This window comes from Tiliqua scincoides, chromosome 2, assembly GCF_035046505.1.
Source record: "Tiliqua scincoides isolate rTilSci1 chromosome 2, rTilSci1.hap2, whole genome shotgun sequence".
Taxonomy (NCBI): Eukaryota; Metazoa; Chordata; class Lepidosauria; order Squamata; family Scincidae; genus Tiliqua; species Tiliqua scincoides.
In genome coordinates, this window is record NC_089822.1 from 92,334,065 (window position 1) to 92,348,226 (window position 14,162).

General features: G+C 39.5%; 1 protein-coding gene across 3 annotated transcripts in view; it reads right to left on the reverse strand.

Annotated features, from left to right (window-relative positions):
* The window catches only part of FSD1L (fibronectin type III and SPRY domain containing 1 like), a 47,774-nt gene that overhangs the window by 15,406 nt on the left and 18,206 nt on the right, over nt 1–14,162 (reverse strand). For 2 of the 3 annotated variants that reach the window (XM_066614096.1, XM_066614094.1), the window contains exons 5-10: nt 12,635–12,657; nt 8,290–8,411; nt 5,028–5,237; nt 3,940–4,038; nt 1,873–2,002; nt 844–876 (exon numbers count right to left, since the gene is read on the reverse strand). In XM_066614096.1, the coding sequence (XP_066470193.1) occupies nt 844–876; nt 1,873–2,002; nt 3,940–4,038; nt 5,028–5,237; nt 8,290–8,411; nt 12,635–12,657 (617 nt within the window). The remainder of the gene's footprint in view (nt 1–843; nt 877–1,872; nt 2,003–3,939; nt 4,039–5,027; nt 5,238–8,289; nt 8,412–12,634; nt 12,658–14,162) is intronic. The other variant, XM_066614095.1, reaches the window with a different exon arrangement.

Below are 14,162 nucleotides of genomic sequence, written 5' to 3' on the forward strand. Positions count from 1 at the left end.
TTACAACTGGTCAACAACCAAAATATCTGTCCTTCCTAATGCACCCCCTGGAGAAGGGCCTTTACCTTGGCACGCTGTATTGTGACCCCCTCTAATGACTTACTTGGCAGATTCAGAAACGCCTCCTGGGAAGAATGTTTATGTAGCTGCAATTTAGGCGAGCAGAATCATCCATACGCATTATGTTCCGCTGTCCCAGATATCAAGCACTAAGTCACCAATTTCTCTCTCCCTTGCTCAATGCTAAAACAGGGCATTCTGAGAATGCCATAATTCAATTCCTTCTGGCAGGTGATGTTGAGCATACAACCCTCTCAGTCACACAGTTCTTAAATTTGAGTAATCTGAATCAAGCCAAGCTTTCTGTACCAAGCAACCACTGAGTAGATTACATCTTGGCAATGTCTGTAACTGATTGCTTTCTGTCTTTTAAATAATTCATGTGTGTATGTATAATGTAATGTATGTTTATATATGTGTGTACACATAGGTGCACACATATGTATTGCTTAGGTTTCTATTCTCTCTACTGTTTCTGTACAGAGTCTTCACCCATCAAATGTTTTGTTGACTGGCTTTGTTGACTGTTGACTGACTACTGATTCACTGCATTTGGAGCTAATGATTTTAATTTAGTTAGAAGTTATTAATATTTTATACCTCTTGGATGCTTTGCAGCAAAGAAATGAAAAATGAGATGGCAGATTTTTACACAATTACTTGTTTACTGGTAAAGGTTATTGGATTGATTCATGCTAAATCTAGATAGCAAGAACTGAAAGGAAATACATCGAAGAATAAAGCTGAAGGTTAAACCTAGGCTAGAAAGAGGCATAAGATCACCTTGTATTGTTCTTCAGAAGAGTAATCTGGCCACTGTCAGACAAAAATAGGTAGTTAAAAAGCTACTTTGTGGCTATGTAATCTTAGTATCTAGAGCTACTTCATAACTATTGTCTGTATCTCAGCCACTTCATGCTTTTCAGTCTTATTTTAAGAAGAACTCACATGTTTACAAATAAAATATTTTCCAATATAGCTTTATATACATAGATCAAGATTCCATCATACAGCTCAGGCTTAAAGCCTCCTCAGAATTACACAGTCAAGGCATCTGATTAGTTAAAATCATCACTGAGAGTTTTTCTTAGCAATAAGAGTTTAGTATCAGAAATATAAACAAGTAGGCATGCATGCCATTTGGGTATAGAATGCAAGTGCCTTGTATAAAACTTCTATTAGTGGGAGTATGCAATCTGAGCTTCAGAGAGTTCTTTACAACAGCCTATGAACAGTCTTTAGATCAAATAAACTTTGTATACCTTAATTTACTAAATCTGTTTGTGGTCTGAGGGTATACCTGCAGCATAGGGCAAAATGCATACCATTTGATCCACTGACTTGGATGATTAAAGATGATTATTGAAGGTGGAAGAAACAGAACACACCCATCTTTTTTCTGCCACTATACAAGAATATCTAGAAAGTAGCAAGTATGGAAGTCTATAGCAGAACTTTAATGCCAAGAAGAGTATGACTACCAATATGACAACCCTTTACTTCTCAGCAGATCAGAGTAGATTTTTAGCAAAGCAGCTAAAACATGAACGTTGGGAAGTTAGGTAACTTTCGCCAGAACAAGACATTTTCCATTTTTAACAGATGCAATGGTAGTTGCTTTAAGAACTGTTTCAAGATAGTAGTGGCAAGAATTTTTTATTACCAAGTGAGTAGGAGGTTCATTCAGTTTAAGAGAATACATTTACTTTAATCTCATCCACTGTGTAAACTTTCTCTCTAGTAGGAACTCTACATCTAGTCAGTTTCATAAAACATCTACAAGAGGTATCTGATAAATTCAGTGTTCCTTACCTGCCTTTGTTCTCTTTTCCTTTTATTTTGTTCTCCTGACCTTTGCCTCCTGTAGAATCCCACTCAACAAAGGAATCTTCAACTTTCAAGTTAAGATGAGATGATGAACCATCCAGATTGAAAATAAGAGCTGTTCAGAGACAAGATGCAAAACAGGCTAATTCATGACCTTTAATGCAAAGCCCAATATCTTTAGATAAATTAGCCACATCTCATCTATACATTTTGCATATACAACTGATTACGAATATTTATCACCACATGATTAGAACTACTGAAGCACATTTCAAATGGACACCTGTATCTCAAAAGGTAAAATGTATTGCAACACGTATTGCAACACATGGATGCAGCCATCCCACCTATATCCACATTTTCCTATTTTAACGTAGGAAAAAAGTTTGTACCACAAAAATGATTTTAGGAACCAGACTTGTCAATTTGCCCTAGAGCCAGGGCCTGCAGGCTGGGGCGTTGCGACACCCCAGTTTGAAAAGCCCTGTGCTACAGGATTAAAATAAGCATGCTATTTGTTCAGCAACAGGACCACCAGAAGTACTAGAAGTTATGTACTGTACTAGCATCAGACCTTTCACTGATGACGTCCAACACACTTGAATGGGAAGGATGTATAATCTTACCTAATATCAATATTTAATCTGAAGGAAGTAGTCAATGAACTTCTCAACATTTATTGCCAACCATACTGACATTCAGAATTTGGGGCAGTAACTCTTCCAGAGGCCAGCCGTGTTTAATACAACCCAACAGCCAGAACCAAGTCACTGGAATTTGTTTTTGTGCAAATTTAATCTTTGCAAGTGCCAATTAAGAAAATAATTGAACCATGTTGCTGTGCTTGCCTTCATTTTTGGAAGAAAAACAATCATACTAAATAGATTCTATAGAGAAAAATTGAAGATGGTGATTTAGGATTTCACAGAACTCTGGAATTTCTGTAGAAAATATCAATAAGGTACCTGGGTAAGCCTCAGCTTGAGGATTAAACCAAGCAAATCCAGTCCAAAAGGAATACAGTAAATCATTTCATGTTATATAGATAAATCAAATGTACTAATTTATCACTAAAAGAATAGCGTACAGTTTTAAGATTGCCATATTAGCAGTTATGCTACAGCTTGCTAACCACAAGACTCTTCCAGAAGTAGCCCAAAGATAGGTAAAAAAAAGCAGCACTGCAACCCCCTAAAATGTCACTGTTCTAATCTTAAAAGAATATCATGTAGCGATTCAATGAATTACATATTTGTATCTGCATGGTCAGTGGTCACTGAGCCAAGTTTAAAACAAAAAGCTGTACTGGGATAGCTTCCAAGAACTCAAGTTTTCAAAGTGCTCTAATCCAAGATTTCACAGATGCTTATCAAGACTTAATTCAGAACCTTTCTACGCCCCTAAAGAAAAAACAATTCGTTATTAGTAAAAGTTTCAATGTTTTAATGAACCCACAGTGTCAGAGAGATGATGTGGGCCTCCTGCCAAAATGTTTGGACACCCCTGCACTATGCCATCACATAAAAGCCTAAGAACTAATGGTTTATAATAGTGTTAAATTTGTGGTTTAAATCAGCTAGAGTTTCCTGAACACCGTTGTAGATTCCTATTATGGATTCCTAACAACAAAGCATCCGTTTTACTAGCCCCAATGCAGGACTTTGAGATGAAGAGATGCCTCACTGAACAACAGAGGTCAGGGTATATATTTAGTAACTTGAGCTGGAGCCAGTGCTGTCACCTAAACCAGAGTTAGTTTAGCAGAAGTACATGTCCCAAGGTAAAATAGTAAGTTTCAGTCAGGAGTATTATTACATTATATTGTCAGTTTTAGATAGGGAAAATACAAATTCCCATTTTATCTCTGCACACATGATTACATTGTGTGTTTCATTTCCTCCAAAGAGCTTGGAACAACATTTTGGCATCTCAGCAACTGAAGTAAGGCAAGAGAGACCTCTAGTTTTCCAAAAGCAATCCTGCAAAATTCACACAGATTTGAAACTGTATGTCCCATTTTTAAATTCCTATACCATGCTGGTTCTTTTTTACCTTTAGTCTCTAAAGTCACTGGGTCAGAATAATCCCCTGCCACAGCCTTGTTGCAAGCTCTGACACGGAAATTCATATATTTTGAATCAAACTTCAGACCTGAAAGAAACACAGAAGTCTTCAGGCACACCCTACCATTTTGATTAACAAACCAGTGTGGTTAACAAATTAGCAGCATGAGGAAAGTAATTTACAGTTCTGAAAGGAAAAGGTTCCCCACCCCTTGCCCCAGAACTTTGCAGCACGTCTGAATCTAAGAGCTTGATATTGCATTGAATTCATCAACAGCATTAGATGCAAGGAAGTTACAAACAGAACCTCAGTTTTAACACCACTAGAAGTACAGATGGGCTGTTTTTATCTGTGGGTTTGGATAAACCCGTGGATTTGACTCACTGTGGGTTCCGAACCTATGGTGAAGAGCCCCACCTGACCTTCCAGACCTGACCAAAGTGCCTTTGGGAGGTATTCTGAGGCCTGGTTGCTGTCTGGAGGTCAGGTGAGTGCCCAGACCCATGGATTCAGTTTTGGCATCTGAAAACGGAACCCCCACAGATGCTGAGGTTGCACTGTATAACGCCTGTGGATGAAGATTTCCTGTGCAGTGAAAACTCACAATAGCATATTGAGCATATTTATTGTCATATCCTGTGATACTCCAGGATATATCTGACTATCATGTTTGAAATCTTACTCAAGGACCAATATTTTTAATGAATGCATTAGTCTCCCCAAATAACTGAAAAGATCAGATACTAAAAGGCACCTGACATATAGGGGAAACCCAAGCATTGAACCAATGTATGAAACATTGTGGTCATGGAAGAGTAATAACAGAGGAGAGACTCAATAAAATGATTAAATGGCCATTCTTCTTAATGAAATAGTTATAGAACTGCAGCAAACATTGTACTTTGCTTTTGTAATGCAACTTATTCTGTTTTAATTTGAAAGTAAGAAGTTTGTTCTTGACAGGGATGTATCCCATTAAGTCACACAAGTCAACGAGAAACATTAGAATGCAGTTTGGAAGACAAACTGTACAGAATTCATTCTATAGCTTGTCAACTACAAGAAAAAAAAGCTACCTGATAATGTATATTCAGTGCCCTTAATGTAGTCTACAGATTCCCAGCATCTCTCATCTTTTACTCGAGGAAGCCCATCAAAATTAGTTTTTCTGTATTCAAGCACATAGTGATCAATTTTGTTGTCTTCTTCGGTCATATGCCAGGATATCGTTACAGAGTTGTCAACTACCAGGCAATCTTGTAGAATTATTTCTGGGGCTCTGGGAACTACCAAAAGAAAATGAGAAAAAGTGTTGGTAAAACAGAGAGACACATCGCACAAATCTTCAAACACTGGAATTTTGCCAACAGTTTCAACAATTTGAGCACAGGTATAGAGATAGCAGGCATAAGACATCTTAGAAAATCAGACACCAAGCTAGCTCTGAACGAGCACATTATTTTTTGTCTTTAGCATTAAAGTGCTCTCATTTGCAAAACTGCTTGTTCAAGTATAACTCCAGCTGACCCTTTAAATATTAGCAAGTAACAGCCCAATCCTGAGCTCCTGGTGCCCAGGGCTGCAGCAGCGCTGAAAATGGCTGCAACCATACAAGCCAAACTTGCCCGTCTATGCTAACTATTTGCTGCACTGTAAAATAAGCATAGATTGCGGTATACATATACCCCAAGTGAACAATAGGAACACTGGAACTGCCTTCCTTGAAAGCCAGCTCAAGTCTGTTTGACATCTCAAACATCCATTGGGAAGGGAATCCAGTTATTAACCTCCTGCTTCCATTGTCACCTTTTTCAGTATACATCCTGTACTGTTATTTGCATTCTGTATTGTCCCCACTTGATGCAGCCTTTCAATAGCTCATTCTTGTAATCTCTACATCCTGCTAATACCCATGGAGAAATATGTCTTGTGCATCTATACCGTAAAGTTAAATCTGATGATTCAATGGCCTAAAAATGTAGGTCATAAACTTTTGATGGAAAAATTGGAGAAATTTTGGAAAAACATGGACAGTATATGAAATTTACTTTAAATGTTAACATTAAAGAAAATGTAAATAAGATGATTTATAGATGGTGTATGGCACCAGGTAAGTTAGTGAGGATAATACAAAAACATGTAAAACAAGTGTTGGAAATGTAAAAAACAGGAGGATCTTTTTATCATGTGGTGGAAACAAGTGTGCAAATGAAACCTGAAGTCTTTTTGCTGGGTATAATAGATGAATATGTGGAAAAAAGATTTAAAGTATCTGTATATAGCAAGTGTGGCTAGAATACTTTATGTGTAACACTGGAAAACTGCAGATATTCTGTCAATTGACGAATGGTGGACGAAAGCCATGGACTTTGCAGAAATGGATAAACTGACAACCTTTCTTGAACAGAAAATTTTATGAAGAATTGGAAAGCAATTACAAACTTTCTTCATGAGAGAGAATAAAGAGTTAATGAGGTGGATTTGAAGATTAGATTGAAAGGAATAGAGAACATTAATCTGAAATAATAATCTGAAATGGAGTACAGGGTGAGCCAGATTTGGCTCAACCTGAAGCTTCCAGATGCTCTTCTTGGGCCAGTGGGGCTGCACGCAGCCTCACGCATCAGAATGGCTTCTGGAGGTCCTAGAAGGGAACTTCTGGTTTTCCGCTGAGGATGGCTCCAGTCAAGTTTGGAACTCAGTGGATTCCAAAATCCACTTGATTTTATATCACACGGAATTCAGTATCTGCAAGGGGTTCAGGAATTGTTTCTCTGCTTCTTCAGGGAAGGTAAAGGTCAGAGAGGACTTAACTACCCCAATGTTCCTGAAGTTGGCCCTGCACTCTAATTCCCCAAATAAGTAATTTGAGCACCACTAGTAACAATACATAGAAGTGCAAGTCTATCTAGGACAATTATAACTAAGGTTTATGAATTTATTCCCTTTTTACAGACGTTAAACTAAACCCCAACACTTGATGAGTTGTATTAGTCCCCAAACTGACTCTTAAATATAACAAGAGAAGACTACTGCAGTTCAAGATATGATGAAAGAGCAAAGAACTGGTTTCTTGCAGAGGGGCAGGAGAGGAGAGGAGAGAAAAGAAGCCTCAAAATGAAGTATTGGGGGATACAAAACAATCTACTTTCAGGATTTTGGAATGAGATGCCAGCAAATTTGTTTACAAATGTCAGAGGAAGCTAAAGATGTCAGAACTATAGACAATCAGAAGACACTCATCTGGGTGTCATCAACATAATTTAAGTTTCTGTTTCTAGTAATCAGTTAGCAATTTGTCCAGTGTGACAACTCAACACTAGTCAAAAGTATTTTTAGAACCAAAAGATTCCAAATAATGTAAGCTACACAATGTAAATTGAACTTGATAGTCTGACACTTCAAATTTGATTCTTCAACACAAGATCTCAATTATCCTTGCATGAACAAAGGCCACTAAAATGATACTTCACAACTGACAGTTCAAGACAAAAGGAAGGATGCTTCAAATGCTATATTTACCGATTAGCAATTAGGAATAGGCTCACACAATCCAGTGGCAAGAGCCTCTGAATACTGACAGTGCCCCAAGTCTGTACAAAAGGTTGTGCAAAAGGTAGCTTGGCTGCTATACTATTCAATCATTGTTTGATCGACTGCTTCTACTAAGTTCTATTGCTTCCACTATTATATAGGCAAACATACTTATCACTTCAACTGTATTGCATTGCAACACAGGCATTACAAAACAAGAAAAATAGCCTAATGTACTCTCCTCTCCCAATCCTCTCAGTATTTCCTGTTTGGAACAACTTCCCTTGGTAACACCACCACAGACAAAAGGACCCAATGTCCTGGTTCAATGCAGTGTTATGGGTCAGCACTATCAGAATCAGCCTTGATGAGCCATGAGCTTGCTTGCTTCTTCACACCCCTGCAGATTTAAAACCTCCAGAACAAACCACAGCTCCCTATTATGCCCAAACTCAAGGCGCTGTTTTAATCCTGTTTTGTTTACAGCAATGACTGTGGCTTGTGCAGATTTCAAACATAATAGGAGCTGTGGTTTGTCCAAATACGCAAACTTCCAACCTCCTCATGTTCAAAGAAATTGGGGGGAAGCAGTGTGCAAGACTGCAACTTATCATAATACTAATACGTATTTATCATTACATCTAAACTGGGTCACTGAAGGGGAAAAGGTAGCATATATACAGATAAACATTGCTTGCGAGGTGCTTGTGTGTAGCTGTAGCAACAGAAGAGATTACCCTCCATCTCTGTGGAAACATGGCAGCAATATCCTAAACAGGTCACTCTTGAATATATGATTTTTACCTGGCAAGAACTTTAGAGCCTGAAGCATTTGCCTTTCCTGAGAGAAGTCCACCATCAAATGTGTCATGTTGTCACTCACTTTGGGTTTCAAAGACAGGCGAAAAGCTGGTGCCATTGTGACTCTAAAGGATAGAAATTAGTAACACACACTTCAGCAAGTCTTTTAGAAGCAGTCACAGTCTTGCTGTTAAAGCACAACATTCAGTTTACCTACCCATTCATGAGGCCTACATGTTTTTAGACAGCATTGTGATTTCCAACTTTGATGTCAGTGAATGATGGGTAAGAACATTTATCTGTAATACAGTTTTAAGAGGCTATGAAAAGTGCCAAAAAGCACCTTTTCTCTCACTTAGAAACTAATTAGCTGCAAATGCCAGAAGGAAAAACAGGGAAATCTTGATCATATTTTCAAGATATGAGAGAGCCCATTATCAGGTGGGTGCCCATTCAGCAGTGACACCCCAAAACAGCTCAGCAACTGAGCTGGTGCTGGAAGAGCTCAAGGGTTGGATAAAGAGTTTCCAGGGGCCACATTCGGCCTCGGGCATTATGTTTGACACCCCTGTTCTACATTATCCTGGTTCTCTCTCAGGAAGGGGGGAATATAAATTTTTAAAATAAGTTAATGAAAGCTTTATGGCAGCCAGCATTCAGTTCTTAACCCTGGTATAGGAGGGGTGTGTGTGTGTGTGTGTGTTGGACTGGTCATAGCACTACTCCCAGTTTATGCATATGGTTTTTAAATAAGTAATCAATTCCAAAAACATGACAACTCATATTCTATTGTTTATAATCATGTGACGCAACAGCATTTTAATACCTATTTTGATACGCTAGTAGATTTGGAATAAGAATTCCAATGATTTTACAGTTTTCCAAATGGATCCAACTCTCCACATACCTATAGCCTAAGCTTACAGTGGTATAGCTTCTAGAAAGTAACTACAGTATAGGAACTACCGATAGTACGGTTAAAGCCAAAAAGCCAAATGATTGCAGGCTTCGCCATTGCGTTAACAAAATTATCAGGAGACTCTAGGTGGATGGTAGCAAGGTATCTACATTTGCTGGTTACATCATCATCATCGTCATTATTAACAGTATTTATATACCACTTTTCAACTAGAAGTTCACAAAGCAGTTTACAGAGAAAAATCAAATAACTAATGGCTCCCTGTCCCAATAGGGCTCACAATCTAAAAAGATGCAAAAAGAACACCAGCAGACAGCCACTAGAAAAGACATTGCTGGGGTGAGGTGGGCCAGTTACTCTCCCCCTGCTAAAAAGAGGAGCACCCACTTGAAAAAGTGCCTCTTACCCAATTAGCATTAAATCTTTAAGAAACACCAAGATGAATTTAGAAGAGCAGCTGCTATGTTAACCTACTGTTACAAAGTAATCCCCAGTCTTGTAGCACTGTAAAGATTACTTAAAAATACCATGGCATTAATCCAGACCACTTCAGACAAGTGAAGTGGCCCGGAAGTTGCATAGAATAAGATACTGAAATGTTTATTCTTCCTCCCCCAACTCCAGCATGGGGCAGCCAAGGCTGCTTGACTTTTGTTCTAAGACAAATTGCATTCAGGGTAAACTAAATCTACACATACCCAAGGTTACAAAATACATTCTTAAAACACAAATTATGGTGCAATAGGTTTGCAAGTAGGAGGCCAAAGCAGCAGATAAAGATGAACAGAAGGAAGGTAATTCAAGGTAAGAAAGTGAAGATTGAAGGTGAATGAGATCTTAGAGCTTATCACCACTGCGCACACACCTTTCTTCAGGTTGACTGCTGCTACAAGCTAGAACCACTCTTCTCCTCAGACCTCTTGACCATCAACTATGTATTAAGGTCAGTCCCACAAGTCATCTCCTTTCAGTCTTTGCCCCACAGGGTTGGGCACATATTTCAAAAGCAGGCTTGTGAAAACCAAACTACGTCTGAGTGGTGCATGACCTTAACTTGACCTGTAACTTTTCAAAGCATGCATACACAACTCAGGACACAGTCCTATCCTTCTTGAGGGCTCCTGCTGAGCTCCAGCACCAGGTGTAGCAAACATGCCGTAAGGCACGTCTGTGGCAGCCAGAGAGGAGGGACCGCCAGCGCTGGGCCCCAGCGTTGAGTGGAGATGCCGCAGGAGTGCCTGGGGTTAAGTCTTCAGGGTGGAAGAATGGCCAACCTGGGGCTGGGACCAGTGGAGCTCTGCCCCGCCAGATGCTATCCTTTGTGTCAGGCTAAAAAGCCTGACATGGAGATTCTCCGGCCTGTGCCAGCAAAACAGCTGGTGCAGATTTGAGTAGCCATACTAGAGGGCCTACGCCAGGGGTCAGCAACCTGCAGCTCTAGAGCCGCATGTGGCTCTTTCAGCTGTCTGCTGTGGCTCCTCCCGTGAAAGTGGCAAAGGGGGTAACAGGAGGCACCTGTGTTGGGAGGGCAGGCTGCTTCCCTCCTCCCCCTGAGCTCACTGCCCTCCTCTCCCTTCACCCCCACCTGCCCCACATTGGTTTCCCTTTTCAATTTTGCCCACTCTGTAGGCTTAAGCTCCCTGTTTTTCCCTTCCCCAACTCTCCAGCAGGACACCCTCCTCCTCAGCCTTGCAGCCCGCCTTTCCCTGAGCAGGTCCCCACTCAGTGCAAGGAGAAGCTTTTCCTCCACAGCTGAGGAGACATCCTGTGTGTCTACTCAGTAGTAAGCCCCATTACAGCAGATGAAGCTTACTCCCAGGAAAGGGTGCCTGGGATGGCAGCCTTGGAGCCTGCTCAAGGCCAAGCGCAAGTACGGGTGAGTGGGAGCCCACACAGTTCTGTTCAAGAGTAAGCCCCGCTGTAGTCCCTGGGCTACTCCCAGGAAGGTGTGGAAGACTGATTGGGCTGCCTGTTACATTGCAAGTTTCCAAAACACCATTCTAAAGAAGAATAAAGAAACCCAATGTGATGTCAAGTTGGCATAAACACCTTAGATGCAAGGTGGAGCTCAAAGGCTACTAAGAGGCCATTTCTAGCATAATCTCCCTGGTGACCCATGTCTGGTCATTCAGACTTGCTTAAGGAGGACACCTTTTGTGGACAGAGCTTAAATACACACACAGCTGACAGTTGGGCACTTGTGCCACCTCCTTACAAAAAAAGCAAATAAAGCTTTCACTGTGTACGCAGATACATGACTGCTGGTCTAATTCAAGCATGGTCAAGTGTATACTGGGTAAACAGAACAGAACACTATCCTGTTTTATGTGCAGCTTTGCTTGTCCTGTGCTAGACTATTATGACTATTTTCAGCTGTGCATTTTTCTGCTCAAAATGCTTTGAGCAGCAAGTGTAGTAAACGCCAGGTCTATGAGAAATGCTTTATATAAGGAAAGGATATAGTTCTGTTCACCTCTGAGGAACAGGTGTCCCATTTTCAGATTTTATTAGTATTCAGATTTTGAAAAACAGCAAGTACAGGTCCAGCCTATTTATACACGGATTTTTTATGCACGGATTTGACTCAACACGAATGGCCCCTGCAAATGAGAAGGAATGTGCTGATCCCTGGAGAAGGGGGAAAATGGATCCCTTTAAAATCAGCTTAAAAAACTGAACAGTCCTTTAACAATAGCCTCCTTAATGAGAGGGGGGGCAGCTGGCTGACAATCCATAAATTCTTCAACCGATCTCTCCCTTCCCTTTTGGAGTGAAAGAAAGATAACTTTGCATTGGTGAAGGGAGGGGCTGAGTGAACGCCTTTGTAAGCCCTTGGAGAATGACTGATTGATGGATTGTCTTCTTAATGATTCTTATCTTACATCACAAAGGTCAGCAGGGCTGTTTTTAAATCACTGGAGCAAAGAAACTGTTTTTTAAATTGATTTGCTATAGTTCATTTTTTGCCATCCACATGAGTGCTCAGAATGGAACCCACACAAATTAGTCTCAACCCTTATTCATATGTAGGTCATATAGAAGCATCTTAAGAAACTGACACATATAAAGTTAATTATATTAAAAATGGACCTCATTTTTGGCTCTATCCCAAAAGCTCCTGTACCACTTTGGAATCAAATCTGAAACTGTATCTATTGTAAGGTTGTTACCATTTCCCATGCTGTAGTGCAGAATATTTTTTCAAGCCATATTTGTTTAAAATGTCAATCTGAAAACTGTCTGAAAACTGAACACACAAAATAGAAGTGTACGGTTAAGCAAAGCAGTGTGTGTCTTGACACCGTGCAAGACTTCATTTTATCCTCTGGTTGCACACATCCTAGCAAACTATCAGAAGAGAAACTCTTTTAAAACTAGAACCCTAACTAAAATTAAGAACAGTTATGAGCAAAAAAATTTGTACTGTACCTATCCTTGATCTGTCTGGCAGCCTTGAGGTGCATCAGGGAGAAGAGAGAGAAGGTAGTTAATGGTTTCATGCAAGTTTCATCTGCAGTAACATGCAAGAAAAAGTTAGGGTATGAATTTCACAGATTTCAGCTCAGTTTCCAAACCAAACAAGACCCAGATTTTTATCACTGAAGATTTTGCTCACAAGCCTGTGTTAATTCAAAGTGGTTAGAAATTCATTAATAAGCAAGCACAACAATTTCAACATGCCATACCAAACCTCTTCTGTATCTTGAGTAATCTCTGATCATACTTATTCAGTCCATACTTATTCTGTTAGAAATCAGAAGAATTCAAGAATACCCATTTGATGTTAGATAGTGAGAAGACATTAGATTTGTTTTGCAGCTGCATCATTCTCCTAAACTCCTGTGATCTCCATATTTATCTGACATGGAATTTTTGGGCAGAAGCCCCTAACGAAAGTTGTTTGTGGATGCAAGAAAGTTTAACCTCACTCAGCTTTGGACACAGCATGCTCTCATAAGGGGCAAGAGGAAAAAAAATGCCCAGAAAATTTGAATACCCGAGCAAACGTACTCAGATTCCTCAATACAAAATGTGATCAGACAGCACTTTTTTGTTCAAACTACAGGCAACAATTATTAAAAACAACCATAGCACAGAAGGGACATAGTATATAAGAATAATAAAATTCCTCAAATCATTTGTACAGCTATAAAAGTTTGTCAGAGAGGTCACAAATTACTAACTGGAGTGTTGGTTAGCTGACAAATTTGATTTTGTCTGACCTGCAGTCTCTTCCAAAAAGCACAAAACACACTTGCTGAGCACTGCAGTCAATGTGGACAATTTTACACAATCACCACAAATGCAACATTGTGGCTCCTGACAAGCTTTCCTGTAACTACCATTCACAACAGCAACAAGAATCTGCTGAAGTTGCAAAAGTCAGAGCCTTCCTAATTGATCTTTGTATATTTCAAAGCTTTTGTATTCATGCAAGAACTCAAGTGCATAATTCCATTCGGCAACTTTAACTACATCTAGTATAGACATCAACAGCATAAAACTCCAAAACATTAATTTCTATAGCTTCAATGTATTTTCTACTTTCATTTTCTACTTCTGCTGTTCATTTTATCCTTGTACACGCCCTCTAAAGAGGTTTGGCGACACCAGCTTGCCAAAGTTAACTTCAAATGAGAAATTACTAAATTCCTACTCTCCTATTTCTAGACCAAGGCTCTCCTCTGCATCATATGCCCAGTATGTAAGCTTTCATGGCAAAATTTATTAGCAGCAGTAATGAATTCTGATGGTTAAAGATGAGTGGTGACAATTATAAAGCATGAGATGGAAAAAAAACAACTAATTTTAGCAGCAAATATTTTTCTGAATAAAAGAAGCAGGCCTAAGGATTCTACTCTCTGACTCATTCCCTTCCCAACTGATTTGAACACATTTGTATGGCATTTTCATCCAAAAATTTAACTATCAGTCTGCCCTAGAAAAATTTTACATG